General features: G+C 51.0%; 1 protein-coding gene across 1 annotated transcript in view; it reads left to right on the plus strand.

Moving 5' to 3' along the window:
- Positions 1–943: 943 nt before the first annotated feature.
- Positions 944–27,362, plus strand: part of LOC141155480 (torsin-1A-like) — a 47,308-nt gene continuing 20,889 nt past the window's right edge. The window contains exons 1-3 of the mRNA XM_073642347.1: positions 944–1,145; positions 2,485–2,750; positions 23,902–24,077. Of these exons, the coding sequence (XP_073498448.1) occupies positions 944–1,145; positions 2,485–2,750; positions 23,902–24,077 (644 nt within the window). The remainder of the gene's footprint in view (positions 1,146–2,484; positions 2,751–23,901; positions 24,078–27,362) is intronic.

A 27,362-nucleotide genomic window follows, 5' to 3' on the forward strand; every position in this document is an offset into this window, starting at 1 on the left:
ATGCAGTGACTGATCACACTTCTCTGTGTCTGATGTGAATGCCAGGAGGACGTTACCTGCTTGTCTGCATTGTGCCCGCTGTACAGTTTGGTGGAGGAGGATAACACTATGGACTTGTTTTACGGCTTCGGTCCCAAGACATTTTGGACAATTGTCATACCAGTTTAGAGAAGCCCCTTTTCTATTCCTCATGAATGTGCCAAGTGCACAAAGCAAGTTCTATAAGGGCATGGTTGGGGGAGTTAGCCCTCTCTTCTGACCTCACAAAAGTTACCCCAAATGCCTCCAAAATCTTGTAGAAATCCTTTCCAGACAAGCGGGAGCCGTTATATCTGTAGAGCGGCCGACACCATATTGTGTCTATGGATGTTCGATGGGAGGTCAGAGAAACTTCTGTAGTGTAATGTGGGGGGCGCATACTTTTCTCCATACAGTTTATGTCAGGAGCTTTTACCGCCATATATATATTAAATAGAAGCCAAGAATACAATGTGAATAAAATAGTGCCAGGCGTGATGGAAATCCTACAGACCCCACTGACTGCAGTCGGCGACATTTGCGTTCATCATGTATTGTTTTTCCGTTCCTATAACAGAATTCCCAGTACAGATGTGATGAGTTTATTGGCAAAATCTGCGACTGAGGACGTGAATGCAAAAACCATCACCTGAAGGATTAGAGCACATTTTAGGGTGTGTTGGTTGGAATGTATGTAATGTATATATAGCTGTCGGCAGTGTGATGGTGACATTAGTGACGTGACTCGCACCATGATATATCCAGAATCCAAACTGAAACTGCACAGTCTGGATTTCGCTTCTTCTACGTCACATCACAAATGTGGACGTGGTAAAAGCACCTGATCTATAGTGGGTGAAGATTTGGACAAAAAAAAGGTACAGCGAGCCTCACAGGACCACAGAGCTCTCCTGCTCCCGCTCTCATGGCTGCTGTCAGGGGGTCCGGTCCCAGGACTTGGCTCCTGTTCTTACTGCTGGCGTTTCCACCACTCCATGTCGCCGTGTCCCTGGAACCTATCACCATGAGTGCTGCCGCCTCGGCCATTACAGGCTACCTGTACTCTGAGATCTACTGCGGGTGGCTGTCGGAGTGCTGCCAGGTGGACAAGCCCTTCAATAGTACAGGTTAGATGGGGATAGTGATGGGTTACATGGGCTCTGCTGGTGATCTGCTGGGATTTATAGTCCGGCACCATATGACATGCTGCTGTGCAAGGGTCGGACATTGGGCTCATGTGGAAAGTTATAGGGTAACGCTACCTCAGGAGACCCAGGGCACCTGGCCAATGCTCAGACGTCAGTACCATTGTAATCATAGCACTGTTTAAGGGCCATATAAAGCACATCTGGCCGTTCTTTCAGGTATTGGGTGGCCTCATTGCATGCAAACCATTGAAATGAGCACATTGGGTCACAGCGGGACCTCAAACAGGAGAACCTGTATTATTACATACAGCGCCTCTCACTTTTGTGTTGGAAAGTAAGGGCAGCCACAGGGCTGATCTAGTGCCCATAGGCAGCCTGCCAGTATACTGCACACTTCCTATGTAATAGGACAGGTCCATAATGCTTTCTGGATGGTCCCAGTATCTGGAAAGCTGGTAATGGACGCCTCATCACCAGCACCATGAACCTCCCAAGGCGAAAGTGAGAGATAATAACTCCTTTAACTAAACTCCATTAGACATTTCTACATGCCTTGGTCAGTGCTAAGTAACTGAAGCTGAATCGTCTGCACCTTTCTAATATACTTTGTGTTTCAATTCCTCCCCATTGTCAGGATCTCTGCTTGCTGTCAGTGAATAGGAGCCTTATTGGTTACATCCAGGGGGTGATAACCTGGACAGATCTTATATGTCTCTTTCTGGAGGTTTGTAGGAAATCTGCAGTGAGCACAGTATTTCTGCTGTACATCTCCAGTGCACTGATAGTTTGCTACAATGTATCCCTGAAATATGGAAGAAATGTGAAGTGCAACTTATATAGTGCTTGATACAATTGTAACATCCTTTCAGCTGTGAGATGTACTAGGTCTGTACAGATGAATAAAAGGCCCTGTGCACACTCTGCCTGAGCCCTAACACATATCCATAGGGCTCCATTCATCTGATTTAAGTAGTCATAATCCTGATAATTGTCATTGGAAACAGTCAACAAGCATGCTGATAGATGCAAAATTCATACCATCAGTACAAGTTCTGTGCAAACATTGAATGAGCAAAGAATGCTGGGAGATTTCAGCTCTGAAGTCCACATTCATTTTTTCCTAATACAGTAGCATATAACCTGTCTAGTCTAAAGACTACATTTCCCAGATTGCAAATCACCAAAATTAGATGTGCAAAAAATAGCAAGCAGTGCTGGGAGATTTCAGCTCTGAAGCCTGCAGAATTGTGTGTGCTGTCTTAGAATATGGTACTGGCTGGAATACAAAATCAGTTCAGGATTTTTTTTCCTCTTTCAGGCCTAGATGTGGACTTGAGGGAGAAACTTTTCGGACAGCACCTGGCACACAAAATCATCTACAAGTCAGTGACCAGATTTATGAGCGATAAGGACCCCAGGAAGCCCCTGGTGTTATCCCTGCATGGCTGGAGCGGCACCGGCAAGAGTTTTGTGAGCAAAATTATAGTAGAGAATATTTATGAATTGGGAATGAGAAGCAAATTCGTTCATCTCTTTTCGTCTGAGCTGCACTTCCCACACGAGGGCCTGATCCCCCGGTACAAGGTACGCACACCGACCCTCCATTCACACAGGAAATATTTTTCAGCGCTAGTTTTACCAACATAATTTTTTTTCTATGTATAGTATTTCAGTTGATTGAGCTGTGACAGCTTTTTTTGCATAAAGAGTTGCAGTTCTCATTGGTGCCATTTTGAGGTACATATGACTTTTTTTATCACTTTTTATTGTCTATTATTTGTATGGGGGTGGAGGGTAAATTTATCAAAAAACATCAATTTTGCTTTTCTTTTCAGCACAGGATAAATAATGTGATAACTTTATTGTATGGGTCGTTACAGATGCACGATAAACATTATGTCTAGCAAATCGTAAGTGTAAAAAAATATATATATTTTTTATCACTTTTTGTTTGTTTAATTATTTTAGTAAGCAATTAGAAAAGCAATTTGAGAGAATATTCCAGGTCAGGCAGAATTTTTTGTCAGGGACTGTATCATGCCGAATCCCCGAAGTATCCTGGTCTATCACAGAAATAGGAAAACAGTCGGGACACGACCACAGTTATGGAAATCACATGTGAATGGTGACGTGACAACCACTCAAACACGGTTACGTCTGAAGGAAGTGAGAGTGAAGCAGCCGCTGATTATCTGCAGGGCTCGTGTGACATAACAATATCACACGAGCCCCAGGAGACCCGACGTCGCTGGAACGGCGCTGGCATCGGAGGTGAGTATAAGGTGTTTTTATTCTACATGGAAGAATATTGTAGTTGAAAATGGGTTGTCCGAGAAGTAGATAACCCCTTTAAACAGTCAGGATCAAAAATAGGTTAAAAGGTTATTTCTATCACTAGAAAATGCCACCATTTCATGGGCATTAGGGTTGCCAACATTGTATCTCCTATCAAACCTAATAATGAAGGGGCTGCATCCTGTTTTAAAGGGGGTTTCCACTACTATTTGACCCCCTTTAATATTTCCTACAACTTTTTAAAGATCAGTTTTCTAGTATACTTTATTCACCGGCGGTGCTTCTTTGAGCGCACCTCTGTGTGGATCATGTAACCCTTGGTTGCCATGCAGCCTTCCCTCTTTCTAACCACTTAGATGCAGCAGTCAAAATCAACCTCTGCATCTAAGGGATTAAGCATCTGAGATCAAAGTTAATATGATCTCGATCTATAGAATGAAGTGTCATGTGGCTAGAACATGCCACCATCAATGGGCAGCCAACAGAATCTACAGTAGATTGCCATGTATAAATGTATAGAAGCCAGTTGTCATTATTCCTATGGAAACTGGGTCATGCTGAGTTGTCAGTGTTTTGATTGACAGCTCGGCGGTTCAATCTATGACTGAGATGTGCGGGACTTTCTCCAGGTGTTCTCTGTTCTGGAGATTGCCCAAGCTACTTAACTGAGATGTTTGCCTCTAATCCCTGCCAGACATAGTTTGTGCTTCCTGGTGAGTGTTTGCCTGATTCTGTTGTACTAAGTTCTGACCTTCCGCTGCCTGACCCTTTGGATCGTGTTCTGACTATCCCTTCATCTTGTCCTTTTGCTTTGATCCGCTATCTCCTGGTATTTTGACCCAGGAGAGAGACCTGACTTACACCTTTGTCTTTTTCCTTGGTTTTCTGTGTTCTCTCTTGGTATTGACCCCGGAACATCTGACTTCTCAGCCTCACGGTCTGTCAATGAGTAGTGACTAGGTCACATAACGTCTGGCCATATATATATTTTTTTCTTACCAATGGATCCAGTTTTTTGCACTCAGTGACGAATCTGACCCAGATGGTTCAGGATCTGTCCAGGGATCACCAGAGGCTAGAATAATCACAGTCCCAGCTGCAGGGTCAGTTTAGTACTCTGGATGCTTCCCAAAGCTCTCCGCTTTCGACAGTAGTAATATCTTCTGGACCCATTGACATACAGTTGACCGCCCCCAAACCAGTTGTGGCACTTCCTGACAGATTTTTGGGGGAGAGGGACCAGTCTGGGTATTCAGGGAGATATGTAAATTATTTTTTACACTATGACCCCAGTCTTCTGGGGATGAGTCCCAGCGGGTGGGTATAATCATGTCCCTATTGCATGGGGGTCCTCAGACTTGGGCATTCTCTTTGTCCCCACTAGCTCCAGAATGGTCTTCTGTTGATGCCTTTTTTTGACACCTTAGGGATGATTTATGATGAACCTGACAGGGTGCAGGTAGCGGAGACTATTGTCACACCAGTTGTGGGAAAGTCTTAGTGTAACAAAGAGGGAAGAGGGAAAGGGAGCTTAGACTCTAGGGAAAGGGGAGAAGTGGAGACCTCCTAGTCTGGTCTAGTGTCACCCTGTCTCAACTATCGTCCCTATATTGCCTCTTCAGCAATCGCCGCATGTATGGCTTGCCCTGTCTTTACCTGAAGTATGGCTAAGGCTAGGGATGGATGGAAATGAGCACTAGTAAATCTCCACAAATCTCTATAGACAACAAGGGTAGACAAACGGGGAAATTGCTTTTATTTAGACGAATCCAAATGGGCACACAGCCTCAAGCTCCAGAGAGGACAAAGTTCTGCTCTTACTAAAGCCTCACAAGTAGAAATGAATATAGCCGGCACCTCCCTCTCAGACACACCAGGTATTTATACACCCAGGCAAGAGAGCTAATTAGCCAAAGGGAGGTAGCTGCTGGGTCTTAAAGACAGCCGGCCTCTAGGAAGATGCCTGTAATGCCAAACGTAGAGATCTCCTCCAACCAACTGCAGAGCGACTGTCTGTCAACTCTTACACACCCGTGACAGCTATTGATTGGTGTCAAAAGGATATTGTTAAGTGGAGCCCTAACTGCCATAAGAAATGTCTTTGTTCTGTACAAGTATGCTCTGCTAGTCTTGAAGGTCTTCCGGTGCACCTGAAAGACTTCGGAGATGTGTTCTCGGAGAAAGAGGCCGAGATACTACCTCCCCATCATCCTTATGATTGTGCTATTGATCTTATTCCAAGTGCCAAATGGCCTCAATCTCACCTGTGACGCAAGGTGTGTGAAAGACTAAGAGCAACACAAAGAGAACGGGGAAAGGGAGCCCAGACTCTAGGGAAAGGGGGAAGTGGCGACCTCCTAGGCTGATCTGATTTCACCCTGTCTCCACTAACGTCCCTATATTGGTTCCTCACCAATCGCCGCATGCAAACCTAAATCCTGTATTTCCCTAGCGCATGGCCCTGTATAGGGAAGGGGAGGATGAGTACTAGTCGATCCCCACTAACGACTAAAGACAACAAGGGAGACCAACATGGTGGAAGTAGCTTAGCTTTAGCCGACTTCAGAGAGATAACTCCAAGTGATGCGCCCAGGGGATGGGGAGGACTCGGAGCCCGGGCCTTGTTGTTAGTTTTGGGGATGTCGCGGTAGTCGGCTCCCGAGCCCGTACCCTGGGCCTCTCTTTAAAAGGGTGGATAATTATGTGAAAGTTTGTGACGCCACCTGTGGTGTCTGGTGAGGTTCACCAGCGCTGTGGCAGCCCACTGAGGCAGGTGTAAAGGCAGCTTGGGTGGTATAGCTCCCCACAGGTGGAGCTAGGCCTCAGGGCAGCGTGGATGTAGGGATGCAGGACAGAAGTGACCCAGCCGGGTCTGAAGAAGGATAGGCAAACACACAGTTCACTTCAGTACCTTTTACTGATGGAAGTTCAGGCACATTCCGGAGCAATGTAGGGTGAAGGGTGCATATCAGGATTCTCCCCAATGAGCGGGTATAGGGCCTCCTGTTTCTTGCCTTTGTGTAGTAAGTTTCTGACCTGCCTGGAGCTTGGCCTAACTTTGTCTCTGTCCTGCACCGGCTGACTTTGTGGTAGGGCCTTCTCTTGGAGTACGCGCTCCCAGCTTGCGGGGCCTCCGTGACTCCTGGCTCTGGTACATATCAGCTCTTGGGTGATTCTGGGACATGAAGTCTTCCAGGGGTCTCCGGTTGTCTCTACAGGGGGTATACGGCCCTGTAGACACGGACTCGGTGTCTGGTATATGTTTTCTGGGGTAAGCTTGTACAGCTCCTCTGCCCCCAATGCTACTCACTCCTCTAGCCTTCGGCCGCACTCGAGGCCCTCACTAGGCTATACACACTAGCGGCAGCTGGCCGCGCTTCACCGCTCTTATGGCGTCGCCACGCCTTGGGCTCTAACTGAGCTCCCTGAGTCTAGCTTGCAGGAGCCTCGTGCTCCACTGCTGAACTATTAGCTGTGTTCTCTAGACTAGACTAGACTGAGCTCGACTCTGTATTCAGACCTGTACTTGCTGAACTCTCCAGAGGAACTACCTCCCAGACTAGACTGAACTGCCTAGCTCCACTTTCCCTATTTACATCCCTATCCGGGCTCCCTCTGGTGGTCTGAGGTGGAAGGTGGAGGTGTGTGAATTCTATGAGGGCCTCTTGTGGAGGAATCCATTCATGCACCCCTCTAGGATCTGTGGCACTCATGCGCAGCAGGGGCGCCACATTCCCCCCTAGCAAAGCTCAGCGCTCCCGGGCTGCAGTACATTTTGAAACAACAATATTGCATGAACTACAACAATCTTCCCTTTATGGGAGGCACATACTTAAACGTTGCATATAACATTAATAAGTAATAAATAGATATATGCATTGGAATGAGCAACCTAGAAGTCCAAGTCTCTTCCGGAGAGGTTGCGCAAAGGGGCACTCCAAGGAGTGCAAATATTTACAAAGAAAAGTCTTTGGGCTGCACATAGTCCTCAGCCACAGAGTTCTTAGGTACCCATTCGGGTAATGAGAAATAAATTGGTAAAGTGTCCATATCACTTGAATTGTCCATTAATGAAGGCAAAAATATAAGTTAAATGCATATAAAAGGCAATGAATACATGGCAATATACAAGACAATACAGTAATATACAATACAATGCTATATAATACCCCAGGGGTAACTATTTACACTGTCAGAAGTTTAACTATTTTACTCTCTGCATCTGACAGGGGGTTGACCTAGTGTACTACGTGTAGACCTACGTGGTACTGGGATGCGTGAGGCACTAGTATTTGCACTACCTCCCATTCTGTCAGTACTAGGTGTGGAGGGACTGCAGGGCTGCCTTAACCTCGCTACAGGACTGGCAAGTATACCATTGGCTGGGCCTTCTTGCTCTGCTCCAACCGGGGATCCTTCTTCCAGGGATTCTTCTTGAGCAGGCTCTTCTGAAGCACTTACAGGCTCTACTTGCTGTGGAGGGTCGTCTGGCTGTTGAAAGAAGTGGATCACAGGTATTATTACTGCTCCTCCTAGTTGAGGCCAATCTGCCGGGAAGTCTCCTAAGTCAGTATGGATTACTGCTTCTTTAGGTTCCTCCGGGATAATGAGAGGCACTTCTTCTTGGGGCTTTAGCAGGTCTGGACACAACTTCAGATGGTCTCTAGATACCGTTGCAGTCGTTATTCCTCCGTCTTTACTAATTAGGCAGGTTTTCTTATTATCAAATCTTGAATTCAACACAGTGTAGGGTTCTCTCTCCCACTGGTCATCAAGTTTGTGGTTTCTCCTTTTCCTTTTTAACACTACTTCACCAGGTGTGAAGGGTTCTGCTGGGGCACCTCTGTTGTATTGAGCTTCCTGCTTGTCCCTCACCCGAGTGAGACTGTCTTCGACACAGGCCTGTACTCTTCTGTACTGCTCCTGTCTGGTTGTGTCCCAGTCCTCAGTGGTCACATCTGCTTCTGGTTCTACAACACCGAGCTCCAGGTCCATAGGCAACTTTCCTGGTCTTACTCACATGAGATATGCTGGAGTGCAATTGGTGGAACTCACAGGTATGTGATTGTACAGATCTACCAGGTCAGGTAGTAGGTCTGGCCACTGGTTTCTCTCCTCAAGTGGTAAGGTCTTCAGCAGGTCGATGACGATGTTGTTCATCTTTTCACAGAGACCATTGGTTTGTGGGTGGTACGGTGTAGTTCTGATCTTTTTACACCTGTAGAGATGGCAGAACTCTTTGAACAACTCAGCCTCAAAGGCCAGGCCTTGGTCCGTCAGCACCTGCTCAGGGTATCCATGGGGTCTGCAGAAACACGCATGGAACGTTTTTGCTGCTGTCTCTGCCATCAGGTCTTTGACGGGGGTGACCACCAGGAACCTGGAGTAGTGATCCACCATGGTCAGGGCATAGGAGTACCCTGACCTGCTGGGTGACAGCTTGACATGGTCCAGGGCCACGATCTCCAGGGGTCGAGTCGTCTTGATGGGTTGCAAGGGTGCCTTCTGTCTTTCTTCGGAGGCTACAGGGTCCACAGTTTCGGCACCATCAATGGAGCTGCGCATTCCTACCCAGTAGAATCGACACTTCAGCAGGGTCTCTAGCTTCTTCCAGCCAAAGTACCCCGCCTGATCGTGGTAGGCCTCCAACACCATTTGGATGTCTGTCTTGGGGACCACTCTGTGCCATACCATCTCATGGGTTCTTGGATTGACGTACCTCCGGCACAGCTTCTCACGGTAGATAAACAGCCGGCTTCTCTCGTTCCACAGCTGCTTTGCTTGCAGAGACGCATCCTTCTCCAGGGAGGAACCTTCTTGGGTTATCAGCTCCTTGATACAGCTGACAACCGGGTCACTGTCCTGGGTCTCTTTCCAGCTGTGGTGAGGCAAAGGGTTTAACGTCTTCCCACGCTGCCTCCTGGAGGCTCGTTGCTCGTGGATCATCCCATTCCGGTGAAAGACAGGTAGCTCAATCTCTTCCAGGTCATCCACTTCTTCTTCTGTGTCTGACTGGTGAGGCATCCTGGACAGGGCATCGGCGTTCTTGCGGCCCGCCCGGTATTTAATTGTAAATTGGTAGTTTGACAGCCGAGCCATCCATCGCTGCTCCATGGCTCCTAGCTTGGCTGTTTCAAGATGGGTCAAGGGGTTATTGTCAGTGTAGGCAGTGAACTTGCTGGAGGCTAAGTAGTGCTTGAACCTTTCAGTGATGGCCCAGACCAAGGCCAGGAACTCCAATTTGAAGCTGCTATAGTTCTCTGGGTTGCTCTCAGTCGGGCGGAGCTTCCTGCTTGCGTATGTGATCACTTTCTCTTGGCCATTCTGCTTCTGACTTAGGACAGCTCCCAGTCCTTCGCTGCTGGCATCAGTATACAGCAGGAATGGTTGGCTGTAGTCAGGGTAGGCTAGGATCTCATTGCCTGTCAGGATCTCCTTCATCTCCTGGAATGACTCGGCTTCCTCCTTACCCCAGTGGAATGGGGGATTTCTGTCTTTGGGGGACTGTCCTACCAGGAGGTCTTGCAGAGGGGCTGCTTTCTTAGTGTAGTCTTTTACAAACCTCCGGTAGTATCCTACTAGTCCCAGGAACTGACGCACCTCCTTGAGGTTCTTCGGCTCCAGCCATTTCTGGATGGCAGTGACCTTCTCCGGGTCCGGTGCTACCCCCTTCTGGACTGACAATATGCCCCAGGTACTGTACCTTTCTCTTGAGCAGGTGGCACTTTGAGGGCTTCAGCTTCATCCCATACCGGGACAGTGACTCAAATACCTTCGCCAGGTGCTTCAAGTGGTCCTCATACGTTTTGGAGTACACTATCACGTCGTCCAGGTATAGTAGTACAGTCTCGAAGTTGCGGTGTCCCAAGCAGCACTCCATCACTCTCTGGAACGTTCCGGGGGCGTTGCAGAGTCCAAACGGCATACTATTGAACTCGCAGAGTCCCATCGGGGTGGTGAAGGCCGTCTTCTCCCGATCCTCCTCAGCAACAGCTACTTGCCAGTACCCACTAGTGAGATCAAGGGTGGAGAAGTAATTTGCAGACTTTAAGGCAGCCAGGGATTCCTCTATATGGGGTAAAGTGTAACGGGTCCGGGAGGCGGAACCTCTGAGCTACTATACAAGGGGGCGGCCCTTGTAAGGGAGCGGGTGGCAGTCTCTGGGTGAACGGACAGGGAGTTACGGCAAGTGATCAGGGCAGTCTCTGGGTAAGGGGTAGGTACGACCTGTGATGGCAGAGCCTCCGGGTAGGCTAGCAGGCAGATGGTAGATGTGTGCTCCCAGGTGAGCAAGCGAGAGTCTCTGGAATAGCAGGTGGTCACGGCACGTGACGGCGGAACCTCCGGGCTGGCAGGCAGGTAGGTAACGGAGAAGCGCTCCCAGGTGAGCGGGCAAGAGTCTCTGGAATAGCTGGTGGTCACCGCACGTGACAACGGGACCTCCGGGCTGGCAAGCAGGCAGGTAGCGGAGATGCGCTCCCAGGTGAGCGGACAGGAGTCTCTGAGATAGCTGGTGGTCACAGCACGTGACAACGGAGCCTCCGGGCTGGCAAGCAGGCAGATAACGGAGAAGCGCTCCCAGGTGAGCGGGCAAGCTGGTCCATAGACAGACTGACCGGAGTAGTAAGGCAGACCGTCGGACCTCAGGCAAGCAGGCAGGTAGCTGATATGCGCTCCCAGGTGAGCGGGCAGGCTGGTCCTTTAGACAGACTGACAGGAGTAGTAAGGCAGACCGTCGGACCTCAGACTGGCAGACAGGTAACAAGTATTCAGGCAGGAATCAGGCAGGTAACTGGCAGGTAACTAGCAGGAAACTGGCAGGTAACTGGCAACGGGACCTGAGGGCTGAAGCACAGGTGAGACACAGGTGCAAACAACATTGCTCGGGCACCTCCATTTTGGAGGAGGTGCCTTATATATGATGAAGTCCTCCGGCCATTGGCCGGGGACTCCTTAGGACGGCGCGCGCGGCCCCTTTAAGAGGAGGGGAGCGCGCGCGCGCGCGCCCTAAGCACAGGGGCCGGGAAGGAGCGCGCGCTGAGAGCAGAGCGGGAGGAGGACGCCGGGAAGGAGCGCGCGCTGACAGCAGAGCGGGGAGAGGACGCCGGGCACGGACCAGAGCGGTGAGGGGAGCAGCGTCCCTGCCTAGCAGAGGGCAGGGACGCCAGCGCTACAGTACCCCCCCCTTTAGGCCCCCCCTTTTTTAGGCCAGACAGAAATTTAGCTAGGATGAGAGGGGCATGGATGTTCTCCCGGGGCTCCCACGTTCTCTCCTCAGGACCAAACCCCTTCCAATCTACCAGAAAAAAGGTCCTTCCTCTTACCCTTTTGGTGGCAAGAATGTTCTCTACCTCAAACTCGTCCTCAGCAGAAACCGGAGCAGGAGGCGTACCTGTAGACTTGGAAAAAGAGTTAAGCACCACAGGTTTGAGGAGAGACACATGGAAGGAGTTAGGGATCCGTAAGTTGGCCGGGAGTTTCAATTTATAGGCCACCGGGTTGATCTGACTGATGACCTCCAGTGGGCCGATGAACCGAGGCCCTAACTTATAGGAAGGGATCTTGAGCCGGACATATTTGGACGAGAGCCAGACTTTATCCCCAGGGCGGAATTGAGGAGGGTCCAGACGTTTTTTGTCAGCGTGTCTTTTCATACGCTCGGATGACAGAAGGAGTGCGGACCGGGTACTCTCCCATATGGAGGAAAATTTGTTAACAAGAGATTCCGCAGCCGGATTGTCCGCCGAGGTGGAGACGGGAAACGGGATCCGAGGATGCTGACCGTAGACTACAAAAAACGGGGATTTGGAGGAAGACTCGCTCTCGTGATTGTTGTACGAGAATTCGGCCCATGGCAGGAGATCCACCCAGTCAGAATGGTGGGCATTAACGAAGTGCCGAAGGTAACTGGTCAGGTTCTGATTGATCCGCTCCACTTGACCATTAGACTGTGGGTGGTAAGCGGAGGAGAAGTCCAGGGTGACGTCCAGCAATTTACAAGTGGCTCTCCAGAAACGGGAAGTGAACTGTACCCCACGATCCGACACGATGTGACGGGGCAGGCCATGAAGACGGAAGATGTGGCGGATAAAGTCTTTAGCCAGCTCGGGTGCAGACGGAAGACCTGGCAGTGGAATGAAGTGAGCCATCTTGGAGAAGCGGTCAGCGACCACCCAAATGACCGTACAACCGGCAGAGACGGGCAGATCAGTAATGAAGTCCATCGCTATATGCTGCCAGGGGGCAGCAGGTACTGGCAGAGGTAGGAGGCGGCCGGCCGGCAGGTGTCTCGGAACTTTGTTGCGGGCGCAGGACACACAGGCAGAAACAAAGTCTATTACATCCTTGTGCAGGTTAGGCCACCAGTAGTGCCGGGTAATAAGCTGGAGGGTCTTTTTCTGACCGGCGTGGCCAGCTAGTTTAGACGAATGACCCCAGTGTAGGATCTTCTCCCGATCAGGTACTGGTACGAACGTCTTACCAGGAGGAAGACGATTTAGACTCACGGGAGCCACCTGCATTACTCTGGCGGGATCGATGATATGTTTCGGATCCTCCTCGAGATCAGACACCAGAAAGGACCGAGACAAGGCGTCCGCCTTGACGTTTTTGTCAGCCGGGCGAAAATGAAGGACAAAATCAAAACGAGCAAAAAACAAGGACCACCGGGCTTGGCGCGGGTTAAGTCTCTGGGCATGCTGGAGGTAAGCCAAGTTCTTGTGGTCAGTGTAAATTATTACCGGGTGAAGAGCCCCCTCGAGCAGGTAACGCCACTCCTCCAATGCCAGTTTGATGGCCAATAACTCTCGGTCTCCTATGGAATAGTTGCGCTCAGAGGAGGAGAAGAGTTTAGAGAAGAAGCCACAAGTTACCATCCTCCCGGAAGATGATTTTTGAGTAAGTACCGCTCCGGCTCCAGAGGAGGAGGCGTCAACTTCCAGGAAGAACTGCTTGTTGCCATCTGGGCGATGCAGCACCGGGGCGGAAGAGAAGGCCTGTTTAAGGGAAAGAAAGGCCTCCTCTGCTTCGGGTGGCCACTCTTTGGGATTAGTACCTTTACGGGTGAGCGCAGAAATTGGGGCCGTCCGGGAAGAGAAGTGTGGTATGAAGAGGCGGTAGTAGTTGGCGAAGCCCAGGAATCGCTGAATGGCCTTCAACCCCTCCGGTCGGGGCCATTTCTCGATGGCAGACAGTTTCTCAGGATCCATTTGTAGGCCGGTCTGAGAGATAATGTAGCCCAGAAACGGAAGCAAGGTCTGCTCAAAGAGGCACTTCTCAAATTTAGCGTAGAGATGGTTCTGCCTTAGCCTGAGCAGGACCTGACGAACGTCCCTCCGGTGAGTCTGGAGATCCGGAGAGAAGACCAAGATGTCGTCCAGGTACACCACTACGCAGGAGTAGAGAAGGTCCCGGAAGATGTCATTGACCAACTCTTGAAAGACGGCAGGAGCGTTACAGAGACCAAAGGGCATTACCAGGTATTCATAGTGGCCGTCCCGGGTGTTGAATGCCGTCTTCCATTCATCCCCCTGACGAATACGAACCAGGTTGTACGCCCCACGAAGGTCCAGTTTGGTGAAGATCCTAGCCCCCCTCAGACGATCAAATAATTCTGGAATGAGCGGAAGGGGGTACTTATTCTTCACCGTGATCAGGTTTAGGCCTGTATAGTCTATACAGGGACGGAGAGAGCCGTCCTTCTTTTTGACGAAAAAGAAGCCTGCTCCCGCCGGGGAGGTAGATTTCCGGATGAATCCTCTGGCCAGATTCTCCTCAATATATTCGGACATTGACCGGGTCTCAGCAGCGGATAAAGGATAGATACGCCCACGGGGAGGAGTAGTACCGGGTAGCAGATCGATGGGACAGTCGTATGGTCTATGTGGTGGTAATGTCTCTGCCTCCTTTTTATTAAAGACATCTGCATAAGACCAATAAGGAATCGGAAGTCCGGGTAGATTAGCTGGGGTAGGAGAGAGACGGACGGGATGGACGGGAACCAGGCAGGTTTTATGACAGTCTTGTCCCCAGCGAAGGACCTCTCCGGTTTGCCAGTCTAGCACGGGTGCATGTCTCTGGAGCCAGGGCAGACCTAGCAAGAGGGCGTGAGAGAGTCCAGGCAGAACATGAAAGGAGATACTTTCAGAATGCAGCATTCCCACCTGCAGGGTAATGGATTCGGTGATGAGTTGAATGGGGCGAGGTAAGAGGCCCCCATCCACGGCAGCGACAGACAAGGGTACAGCCAGAGGTTTGGTGGGGATGCGGTATTTCTCAACCAGGGACTGTGAAATAAGGTTCCCGGCTGCTCCAGAGTCAAGTTGGGCTAGTTCGAAATAACGGTTCTCCCCGTAGATGATCGAAACTGACAACAGCAGGGATGGAGAGGATTTATTCTTGTCTAGGTGGACCTCTCTGAGCGAACCTAGACACAGGCGTTTCCCGACCTCTCCGGGCAGGCACGGATCCGGTGCTCCTTACTGCCACAGTAGAAGCAGCTCCCCTCGGCACGGCGTGAGTCCTGACGGGTTTTGACCATCTTGGTCTGGTCGACCTGCATAGGCTCAGGAGAGTGTACCTGGGGAGAGATGGAGGGAATGACGGGTTTCTGGAAAGTAGGAGCTAAACGTGGAATCCTTCTCTCACGGGTGACCTCTTTGGCACGCTCCTGGAACCGTAGGTCAATCCGGGTGGCAAGGGTTATTAGATCATCGAGAGAGGTAGGAATGTCCCGACCAGCAAGTTCATCTTTAATACGACCGGACAGACCCTCCCAGAAGACGGATACCAGAGCGTCGTTATCCCAGGCCAGCTCCGAGGCAAGGGTGCGGAACCGTATGGCATATTGGCCCACGGTGAGACCCTCCTGACGGAGGCGTAGCAGAGAGGATGCGGATGAGGTCTTCCGTTCGGGTTCGTCGAAGACTTTCCGGAAAGCCGAGAGAAAAGCAGGCAAGTTGGACACCAGGGGGTCTCCTCTCTCCCATAGAGGATTTAGCCAGGCCAGGGCCTCCCCGGTGAGATGGGACATGATAAAGGCAATTTTGGCCCGGTCGGAATTAAACTGATGGGACAAAAGTTCAAAGTGCAGGGTGCACTGATTTATGAAGCCCCGAGCCTGGACGGAGTCGCCTCCGAAGCGAGGAGGTGCAGACAGCCGGGGACCGGGATAGGTTACCATGGTATTAGTGGGTAGCGGAGCTGCCGGGTTGCGAGTCATGGTACTGGCAGTGGCTGCAGGTGGTGCAGTCAGAGTGTCCAGGCGAGTATTGACATTCCGCAGGTGACCCAGGATGGACTCCTGTTGGGACCTTTGACGGGACAGTTCATGACACAGGTCCGTGAGCGAGGGAGCTTGGGTGCCACCGGGTTCCATGGCCCGAGCAAACTGTAACGGGTCCGGGAGGCGGAACCTCTGAGCTACTATACAAGGGGGCGGCCCTTGTAAGGGAGCGGGTGGCAGTCTCTGGGTGAACGGACAGGGAGTTACGGCAAGTGATCCGGGCAGTCTCTGGGTAAGGGGTAGGTACGACCTGTGATGGCAGAGCCTCCGGGTAGGCTAGCAGGCAGATGGTAGATGTGTGCTCCCAGGTGAGCAAGCGAGAGTCTCTGGAATAGCAGGTGGTCACGGCACGTGACGGCGGAACCTCCGGGCTGGCAGGCAGGTAGGTAACGGAGAAGCGCTCCCAGGTGAGCGGGCAAGAGTCTCTGGAATAGCTGGTGGTCACCGCACGTGACAACGGGACCTCCGGGCTGGCAAGCAGGCAGGTAGCGGAGATGCGCTCCCAGGTGAGCGGGCAGGAGTCTCTGAGATAGCTGGTGGTCACAGCACGTGACAACGGAGCCTCCGGGCTGGCAAGCAGGCAGATAACGGAGAAGCGCTCCCAGGTGAGCGGGCAAGCTGGTCCATAGACAGACTGACCGGAGTAGTAAGGCAGACCGTCGGACCTCAGGCAAGCAGGCAGGTAGCTGATATGTGCTCCCAGGTGAGCGGGCAGGCTGGTCCTTTAGACAGACTGACAGGAGTAGTAAGGCAGACCGTCGGACCTCAGACTGGCAGACAGGTAACAAGTATTCAGGCAGGAATCAGGCAGGTAACTGGCAGGTAACTAGCAGGAAACTGGCAGGTAACTGGCAACGGGACCTGAGGGCTGAAGCACAGGTGAGACACAGGTGCAAACAACATTGCTCGGGCACCTCCATTTTGGAGGAGGTGCCTTATATATGATGAAGTCCTCCGGCCATTGGCCGGGGACTCCTTAGGACGGCGCGCGCGGCCCCTTTAAGAGGAGGGGAGCGCGCGCGCGCGCGCCCTAAGCACAGGGGCCGGGAAGGAGCGCGCGCTGAGAGCAGAGCGGGAGGAGGACGCCGGGAAGGAGCGCGCGCTGACAGCAGAGCGGGGAGAGGACGCCGGGCACGGAGCAGAGCGGTGAGGGGAGCAGCGTCCCTGCCTAGCAGAGGGCAGGGACGCCAGCGCTACATAAAGGGTATGCATCTTTATGTGTAATGCGATTTACTTGTCTGTAATCTACACACATTCTCATGCTTCCGTCCTTTCTCCTGACTAGAACTAGGGGAGCTGCCCAGGGACAACAACTATCCCTTACTACCCCTGCCTTCTTCATGTCATGCAACATCTCCTTGGCTTTCTGGTAGTGTGCTGGTGGTATAGGCCTGTAACGTTCTTTGATGGGTGGATGGTCACCTGTGGGGATGTGATGTTGAACCTCCTTAATCCTCCCAAAGTCAAGTGGGTGCTTGCTGAATACCTGCACGTATTCCTGAACCACCCGGTGTATACCCTGCTTTTGATGGGCAGGAGTGGTGTCTGTCCCAACATGGAGCTGTTGACACCAATCCTCCACCTGGGTTGCCGGGTCATTATCCTCCACTTCGTCTGGTGAGGTTAAGGACTCCGCCGTGTGTATAGAGTTGTTATTTACAGCGTGTAACTTGGCAACAGTGGCATAGCGTGGTAACCTGACCTCCTCTTCCCCATAGTTGAGAAGACGGACTGGCACCCTCCCATTGCGTACATCTTCTACCCCCCTGGCGGTTAAGAGTGTAGGTCTGTGCTCTGAGCTAAGGGGTTCTACTACCGCCTGGTAGCTCTGTGCTTTAAGACCTATTGCTGCTCTACACCAGATAAGCATTTCACTCATTGCGGGAATCACAATGGGTATGGGGTCTGTTACCCGCACATTACCAATCTCACCACCGGATAGCTTTACTTGCTGCTGGTACATCAGGGCTCGGATCTCCTTCTGGATCGCTGTTCTCTGCCCCGGTCTGGCAGCGTTAGCGAGCTGTTGGAGCAAAAACACCACTTCCTCCAAACAGTTACCAACAATGTTAGTGCCTAGTACCATATTCTGTCCTGCGTCATCAGAGACAGTCTCTACCACGATGAGTCCCTGGTCCTTCAGCTCCACTCTCCCCACCTTTACCGTCACATCCTTAACCCCGACTAGGTTAAGAGGGAGGCCGTTAGAGGCATATACTGAAAAATCTGAGTTCGGGGGTTGGAGACTGTCCATGGACCAGTATCTCTTGTAAAGGACATCAGGCATAATTGTTACCTGAGATCCAGTGTCCAGCAGGGCAGGTACCACAATTCCGTCCAGGATTATAGACAGGAAAGGTCTTCCTCCCACGTACCTGCTGTGCCAGTCTGAGGGGCCTGCTGAGTCTATTCCTGGGTGTTGGCCTTCGGACCCAGGGTCTTCTCGTTTAAAGGACAGCTCTGGATGGTGTGACTTGACTTGTGGCAGACAGGGTCACTCGGTGGACGGCGTTGGTCGCTGATCCTCCCAGGGGGTGGCGTTGTCCTCTTCCTCCTTCTCATCCAGGGGACATCCTCAGGGCTATCGGCTAGCAGGATCCTTTCTTCCTCCTCGGGCTCCGTCCGCAGCTGCAGGGCACTCAATACAGTGGTCAGGGTTTTGCTCAACTGATGCACTTCAGAGCGCAGGCTGTCCAGCTCACTAGGGGACGTTGCTTGCACCTTGGCTTCAGCAGCCACTGGGGAAAAGGTGGACACTGGAGGTATTGGGGTGGCCCCACCCTGGTAACATTGGATAGCAGTTGTTTCCAGGGGCTGCAGTCCTTTTATAGCCATGTCCTTAAGGGTGTCAAAGGTGGCATCTGGATGATCCAGGGACCACCAACGCACAGTCCTGCTCTCCTCTTGGGACCTCAGTCCCCGGATAAACTGTTCTTTCAGCATTTTATTTTCATCATTGATGCTGGTTGGACTAACCTGTTTCAGAGCCCGCAGGGCCCCTTGCAAACGCCAGGCATAGTCCCGAACACTGTCCTCCGGTTGCTGAGAGCAGCTGTAGAACCTCATCCGGAGGTCTGTCTCAGTACGATTTTCAAAGATAGTCTGTAACTTTTTAAAGATTGTGGACTCTGACTGCTGGTCTGCGGCCGACCAGGTTTCTACTTCCCGCTCCCTTTTGATTAAAGGCGCACAGTACCCGGTGGCAACGGGCACAACACTCCGTCGTTGCAACGGGCACGGAATCCTGTTCGTGACGCCAGGAAAGAGATGACGCGCCCAGGGGATGGGGAGGACTCGGCGCCCGGGCCTTGTTAGTTTTGGGGATGTTGCGGTAGTCGGCTCCCGGGCCCGTACCCTGGGCCTCTCTTTAAAAGGGTGGATAATTATGTGAAAGTTCGTGACGCCACCTGTGGTGTCTGGTGAGGTTCACCAGCGCTGCGGCAGCCCACTGTGGCCGGTGTAAAGGCAGCTTGGGTGGTATAGCTCCCCACAGGTGGAGCTAGGCCTCAGGGCAGCATGGATGTAGGGATGCGGGACAGAAGGGACCCAGCCGGGTCTGAAGAAGGATAGGCAAACACACAGTTCACTTCAGTACCTTTTACTGATGGAAGTTCAGGCACATTCCGGAGCACTGTAGGGTGAAGGGTGTGACACACCCCCTGGGCCGTGGGGTACCCGGAGCCGGGCCTGTAGATGCTGGGGGTTGTAGTCACCGTGGCGGTGACCCCGTCCGTGACCCAGGGCGGTCAAAGCAGGGTAGTCTATGTGTGTCCGTTATGTATAGTCCGACTACGCCACCTGTGGAATGCGGTTATTGGGAACCGCCGCTGCGGAGCAGTCCGCTGAAGCTGGTGGTATGTGCAGCAAGGTGATGCAACTCCCCACAGGAAGAGTGTAGCTTCAGGGCAGTATGGATGATGGTGGTGATGGTGCAAGGTGTCACGGTGCAAGAATAATCACAGAGTCCAAACGATGCAGTCCCAGATCCTTTACTCACGGTTTAAGCAGTTCCAGTTACAGGGCCAGTGTAAGAGCCCACGGCGTCCTGTGCTCACGCAGTGAGGGGCTCGGACGACTCCCAGATACCTCCAGAGTATTTATCAGGACCCCCTTCTGTGTGTCCTTTCTGGCCTTCTCCCTGCACCTCACACCTAGTAGCACTCCTGTCCGGTGTCCTTGGGCCTTGGTGGGTGACGTGTGTTCCGTCCCCGTGGTCCTATGCGGCTACCTTCCTAGCACACTGGTATGGACTTATGGTCTGCGGTATTTGAAATGCTGCAGCTTCCGGTTCTCTAGTTAGGCTTTGTAGCTCTTGGCTAGTTAAGGGACCGGTTCCCTTTTTACGGCCTGACCCCCCTACCTCCTGGCAGCGGCGGGCGTAAGGGTGGCTTGCTGCACGGTCCGTACCCCTGGGGTCCCTTTTCTTCTCGTCCTGGAGCCTCTCCTGCTCCCCTTCTCTCTCCTCTCTCTTCCAGGCTCAGGTCTCCTGACTAGGCCCGCCTGTGGAGCAGAGCTCATGCCGAGCCCCTGCTCCTGTCTCTTCTGACTGAACTCACTCTCTCTTGAACCAAGATGGTTCCTTCTTTTTATATCTTCTACTCCAGTGCTCCCAGGATCTACGTCCTCCACCCATCCACTACTTAGTTCCCCCTCTCTAAGTGGTTCCTTCCCACTCCAGCCAGGGATCAGGGACTGTGCTCTTCCGTAGGAGCAATCTCGCCCTGTCCCCCGGAAATGTGGTGTAGTGGATGTAGTGTTATGGTCCTGAGCCATACTCCTTCCTTACCTGAGAGTGAGATACCACACCTCTGGATGAGATGCAATACCTCTGTGGTGACCGAACCCTCAGGGGCGCCACAGGTGCATATCAAGATTCTCCCTAGTGAGCGGGTATAGGGCCTCCTGTTTTTTGCCTTTGTGTAGTAAGTTTCTGACCTGCTGGAGCTAGGCCTAACTTTGTCTCTGTCCTGCGCCGGCTGACTTTGTGGTAGGGCCTTCTCTTGGAGTACGCGCTCCCAGCTTGCGGGGCCTCCGTGACTCCTGGCTCTGGTACGTATCAGCTCTTAGGTGATCCTGGGAAATGAAGTCTTCTAGGGGTCTCCAGTTGTCTCTACAGGGGGGCATACGGCCCTGTAGACACGGACCCGGTGTCCGGTATATGTTTTCTGGGGTGAGCTTGTACAGCTCCTCTGCCCCCAATGCTACTCACTCCTCTAGTCTTCGGCCGCACTCAAGGCCCTCACTAGGCTATACATACTAGCGGCAGCTTGCCGCGCTTCACCGCTCTTATGGCGTCGGCACGCCTTGGACTCTAACTGAGCTCCCTGAGTCTAGCTTGCAGGAGCCTCGTGCTCCACTGCTGAACTATTAGCTGTGTTCTCTAGACTAGACTGAGCTTGACTCTGTATTCAGACCTGTACTTGCTGAACTCTCCAGAGGAACTACCTCACAGACTAGGCTGTACTGCCTAGCTCCACCTTCCCTATTTATATCCCTATCCGGGCTCCCTCTGGTGGTCTGAGGTGGAAGGTGGAGGTGTGTGAAAGCTATGAGGGCCTCTTGTGGAGGAATCCATTCATGCACCCCTCTAGGATCTGTGGCACTCATGCGCTGCAGGGGCGCCACACAAGCGTCCACCTAGCACCACAGAGGAAGATAGCAGTGCTCCAAGAATTCACAAGGAAACCTGAGTATCACCAGCCCCTTCCTGCTGCAGAGTGAAACTATTTAAACACCCAGGCCAGGGTGTCAATTAGCAGGAAGGACGTAGCCGCTGGGTCCTAGAGTGAAACAGCTAGAGGGTATGTAATGCTAAATGAAGAGATCTTCTGCAACCAGCTGCAGGGCGACTGTCTGTCACATCTGACACACCCGTGACATCACCTGTACAATTTGTTGGGACCTGAACGGACCGTCATGAAAGAATATGTTAACAAAAGTTTACGGGAGGGTCCTATCCGTCCTTCCTCCTCCCTGTAGCTGCTGGTTTCTTTTTTGTGAAAAAGATGGGGTCTCCGTACTTGCCTCAATTTCTGTGAACTAAACAAAATTACGGTTAAAAATACTTACCCACTTCCACTCATCCCTGACCTATATAATCAGCTTACTGGGGCTAAATGGTTTTCTAAACTTGATCTTAGAGGGGCTTATAGTCTGTTATGCATACGGAAGGGTGATGAGTGGAAGACGATGCTTTTAACGTATGAGGGTCTATTTGATAATCTTGTCATGCCTTTTGGGTTAACTAATGCACCTGCCGTCTTTCAGAACTTTATGAATGACATTTTTTTCTGATATTATTGGAAGGTTTATTGTGATATACCTTGATGACATTCTAATCTTTTCACACTATGACCATGTTTGTTATGTTTTACAAAGACAAAATTCTTTGTTTGCCAAATTACAATAGTGTACTCTGTTTAAGAAATATTGTTAATGGGGTTCATTGTATCTGCTGAAGGGTTTAAGATGGATCCTGGGAAGGTGCAGGCTATAATTTATTGGGTCCAACTTCACGACCTTAAAGCACTACAGCATTTTTTTAGGATTCACCAATTATTATAGAAAATTTATTAGGGGATTTTCGTAGATCGTTAAACCTCTCACCGATTTCACGTGTCAGGGGGCGAATCTTAAGGTTTGGTCATCGGATGACATTGGGGCCTTTAATAAACTAAAAGAGTGCTTCATGTCTGCTCCAGTTTTGATTTAACCCGATCTTCAGAAACCGTTTATCGTAGAGGCGGATGCCTAAGAGGTTGGGGTAGGGGATGTTTTGTCTTAAGGTCCCAAAACTCTGACTAACTTACGGCCATGTCCATTTTTTTTCTAGGAAATTTTCGACTGCTCAGAGAAATTATGATGTTGGAAATCATGAGCTGCTCGCGGTCAAGTTAGCTTTTGAAGAATGGAGACATTTTTTGGAGGGAGCTATTCATCAGATCACAGAGCAGAGGTTGCCATACGGAAATTGGGGATGTCTGGAGAGAGGTTCACAAGAATATTTGGGTGGCTCAGAGTTGCGAGAAACGGAAGGCCAATAGGAAACGTTCAGGGGGTCCCATATTTAAAGTCGGTGATAAGGTCTGGGTATCTTCCAAAAATATTAAATTGAAAGTACCATCAACAAAGTTGGGTCCTAAGTTTATTGGTACGTATGAGATTTTAGAGGTAGTTAACCCGGTGGCTTTCAGATTACAACTCCCTACATCTTTTTGCATTCCAAATGTGTTCCATAAATCACTGCTAAAACAGTTTGTCCTTTCACATCCGCCTCCACCAGTTTCTGTCAATGACAGTTTGGACTTTGAAGTGCAAAAGATTGTAGATTCTCAGAAAGTCTGTAATTCCCTCCAGTACCTCATTCATTGGAGAGGTTACGGACCGAAGGTCCTGGCTCGAGCTGTAAACAGTGATCGTCTGGTCAGTGCCTTCCATCGCAGGTTTCCTGGGAAACCTGGGGGTCCGGTGCCCCCCCACCCCCAGAAGAGGGGGTACTGTCACGATTCCTCCACTCAGTGAGTGATTGTTTTCCTATGGAAACTGGGTCATGCTGAGTTCCAATCTTGTGATGGGGTTGCTGAGCTGTCGGTGCTTTGATTGACAGCTCGGCTGTTCAATCTGTGACTGGGATGTGCGGGACTTTCTCCAGGTGTTCTCTGTTCAGGAGATTGCCAAGCTATTTAACTGAGCTGTTTGCCTCTAATCCCTGCCAGACATAGTTTGTGCTTCCTGGCATTTGCCTGATTCTGTTGTACTGAGTTCTGACCTTCCGCTGCCTGACCCTTTGGACCGTGTTCTGACTATCCCTTCATCTTGCCCTTTTGCTTTGATCCCCTATCTCCTGGTATTTTGACCCCTGAGTGTGACCTGATTTATGCCTTTCTCTTTTCCCTTGGCTTTCTCCGTGCTCTCTTGGTACTGATCCTGAAAACGTCTGACTTCCGTCTGTCCATGAATAGTGACTAGCGTCACACCAGTATTCTGAACTAATGTCTGTTGTAAGCCATCCTGTGTCTGTAAGGCACACAGAGGGTACTTAGAAATCCCCTTTATGCTGTTGTGTGGGCACTTTTAGGTAACTGCCTCGTAATAGAGGATTGTCCTTACTGTTTGCATTACGGGTCTGACATAGCGGAAAATGTCTTCTTTTCTCAGGACCAGCTGCAGTCATGGATTAGAGGAAACACCAGTGAATGTCCTCACTCCATATTTATATTTGATGAAATGGACAAGCTCCACCCTGGTCTTATTGATTCCATCAAGCCTTTCCTGGACTACTATGAGCATATTGACGGAGTCTCCTATCGCAAAGCAATCTTCATTTTTATCAGGTACCACCTCTACATGTCACTCTTGGAGTAATAGCAATAGTTACAGCTCAACTTGGAGGGACTGTGTTAAAGTGGTTGTCCACCAGTAGGACAACCCATTTTCAATCTGAATGTTTGTCCCCCATTAAAATAAAAATCCCTATAGTCACCTTGGGGCTGGCACCTTTCCAGCAGTGTTGGCTCTTGTGTTCCCGGTGCTCACGTGAGGTTATGTCACGTGATCCCTGCACCCAATCAGCTGGTGTCACTGTCCCCTCCTCTGGACATATAAGTAATCAAGAGGAAGTCAGGGCTGCGGCTGCCGCTCACTGCCCCTTGATTACTTACATGTCCTAAGGCGGGGACAAGACACCAGCTGATTGGGTGCAGGGATCACGTGACATAACAACCTCACGTGAGCATCGGGAACGTGAGTACCAACACCACCGGAACGGTGCCGGCACGGGAGGTGAGTATGAGTATAGCTGTGCTTATTTTAAGCAGACAGCGGATGGCACTAGCTTGTGTATGTGCATGTAGTTCCTCAAGACTGTATAGTATGACCTCTCAGTTTTATGTGTATGTTTTCTCTTGTAATTCTCCATGTTGTGATGATACAGATATTAGTTGCTGTATATCCTAAGTAAAACAGTTCATTCTCAGACATTGTGGGAGAAATTCTCCCACAATGTCTGAGTGCTTGTTGATTCTGCTGAAATCTGAAATCTTCAATAGGTTATGGGCTCATACACATAGACCGAGCAAAGAGCACAGCACAACACAGCTTGATTAACAGACTGTTACAAGGACTCTTCCATAGGTTCATTTGTCCTGTGTACAAGTAAGAAACTCAGTATATACATTTAAGGGAGAGAAGAAAAAACAGCCAGAAGCTGAGAGTTTACATTTACAGCTGGCAAATTGAATAATGACAATTACTAGCTATGAAAGTTTGAAAGTGTAAATGTTACTGTGCATAGAAGAGTTGTGGGAGCTTATTACTACAGGGAAAGACCACAAATTACAACCCCTGGCAAAAATTATGGAATCACTGGGCTTGGAGGATGTTCATTCAGTTGTTTAATGTTGTGGAAAAAAAGCAGAGCACAGACATGGCACAAAACTAAAGTCATGTCAAATGGCAACTTTAGGGCTTTAAGAAACACTAAAAGAAATCAAGATTACAAATGGGGTACTCAGTAAGGGTAATTTTTTTCAGACCAAGCAGAGGGAAAAAAATTATGGAATCACTCAATTCTGAGGAAAAAATTATGGAATCACCCTGTGAATTTTAATTTCCAAAACTAGCACCTGCATCAAATTAGATCTGCTTGTTAGTTTGCATCTAAAAAGGAGTGATCACACCTTGGAGAGCTGTTACACCAAGTGGACTGACATGAATCATGGCTCCAACACGAGAGATGCCAATTGAAGCAAAGGAGAGGATTATCAAACTCTTAAAAGAAGGTAAATCATCATGCAATGTGTAGCTTCGGCGTCCCTGCCTCCTGTTAGGCAGGGACGCTGTTCCCCTCACCTCTCCGCTCTGTGCCCGGCGTCTTCCTCCCGCTCTGCTGGCAGCGCCGTCCTAAGGAGTCCCCGGCCAATGGCCGGAGGACTTCACCATATATGAGGCACCTCCTCCAAAATGGAGGTGCCCGAGCAATGTTGTTGCAAAGCCTTCACTCTGCTTCAGCCCTCAGGTCCCGTTTCCAGTTACCTGCCAGTCACCTGCCAGATTCCTGCCTGTTACCTGCCAGTCATCTGCCAGATTCCTGCCTGTTACCTGCCAGTCACCTGCCAGATTCCTGCTTGATACCTGCCAGATATCCGTTTACCTGCTTGCAAGCCTGCGGTCCGACGGTCTGCCTTCCGACACCTGTCAGTCTGTCTATGGACCAGCCTGCCTGCTCTCCTGGGAGCGCTCATCTGCTACCTGCCTGCTAGCCTACCTGGAGGCTCCGCCGTCACTTGCCGTGTCCAACTGCCTGTCCAGAGACTCTTGTCTGCTCACCTGGGAGCGCTCATCTGCTACCTGCCTGCTAGCCTACCTGGAGGCTCCACCGTCACTTGCCGTGACCACCTGCCTATCCAGAGACTCTTGTCTGCTCATCTGGGAGCGCTCATCTGCTACCTGCCTGCTAGCCTACCTGGAGGCTCCGCCGTCACTTGCCGTGACCACCTGCCTGTCCAGAGACTCTCGCCAGCTCACCTAGGAGCGCTCACCAGTCACCTGCCTGCTGTCCTTCTACCCAGAGACTGTCCTTGTCACTTGCCGTGAGTAGCCGTCCTTCTACCCAAAGACTGTCCCTGTCACTTGCCGTGACTACCTGCCCTTCTACCCAGAGACTGTCCCTGTCACTTGCCGTGACTACCTGCCCTTCTACCCAGAGACTGTCCCTGTCACTTGCCGTGATTACCTGCCCGTCTTCCCTGGGAGCCACCCGCTTCCTTACAAGGACCGCCCCCTTGTATAGTTGCTCAGAGGTTCCGCCTCCCAGACCCGTTACAGTTTGCTCGGGCCATGGAATCCGGTGGCACCCAAGCTCCCTCGCTCTCGGACCTATGTCATGAACTGTCCCGTCAGAGGTCCCAACAGGAGTCCATCCTGAGTCACCTGCGGAGTGTCAACTCTCGCCTGGACACTCTGTCTGCTCCACCTGCAACCACCGCTAGTGTCATGACTCGAAACCCGGCAGCACCGCTGCCCACCAATACCATGGTATCCTGTCCCAGACCCCGGTTTTCTGCACCTCCTCGTTTCGGAGGTGACTCCGCTCAAGCTCGGGGCTTCATAAACCAGTGCACCCTGCACTTTGAACTCTTGTCCCACCAGTTTATCTCCGACCGGTCCAAAGTAGCCTTTATCATGTCCCACCTCATGGGGGAGGCTCTGGCTTGGCTAAATCCTCTGTGGGAGAGAGGAGATCCCCTGGTGTCCGACCTGCCAGCCTCACGGCTTTCCGGAAAGTCTTCGACGAACCCGGATGGAAGACCTCATCCGCATCATCTCTGCTACGCCTCCGTCAAGGAGATCTCACCGTGGGCCAATATGCCATACGGTTCCGTACCCTTGCTTCGGAGCTGGCCTGGGATAACGACGCTCTGGTGTCTGTCTTCTGGGAGGGTCTGTCCGGCCGTATTAAAGATGAACTCGCAGGTCGGGACATTCCTACCACTCTTGACGACTTAATAACACTTGCCACCCGGATTGACATCCGATTCCAGGAGCGCGCCAAAGAGGTCACCCGTGAGAGGAGGTTTCCACGTCTAGCCCCCACCTTCCAGAAACCCGTCACTCCCTCC

The sequence above is a fragment of the Phyllobates terribilis genome, unplaced genomic scaffold, assembly GCF_046119375.1.
Source record: "Phyllobates terribilis strain yellow unplaced genomic scaffold, ASM4611937v1 Scaffold_7__3_contigs__length_470593459, whole genome shotgun sequence".
Classification (NCBI taxonomy): Eukaryota; Metazoa; Chordata; class Amphibia; order Anura; family Dendrobatidae; genus Phyllobates; species Phyllobates terribilis.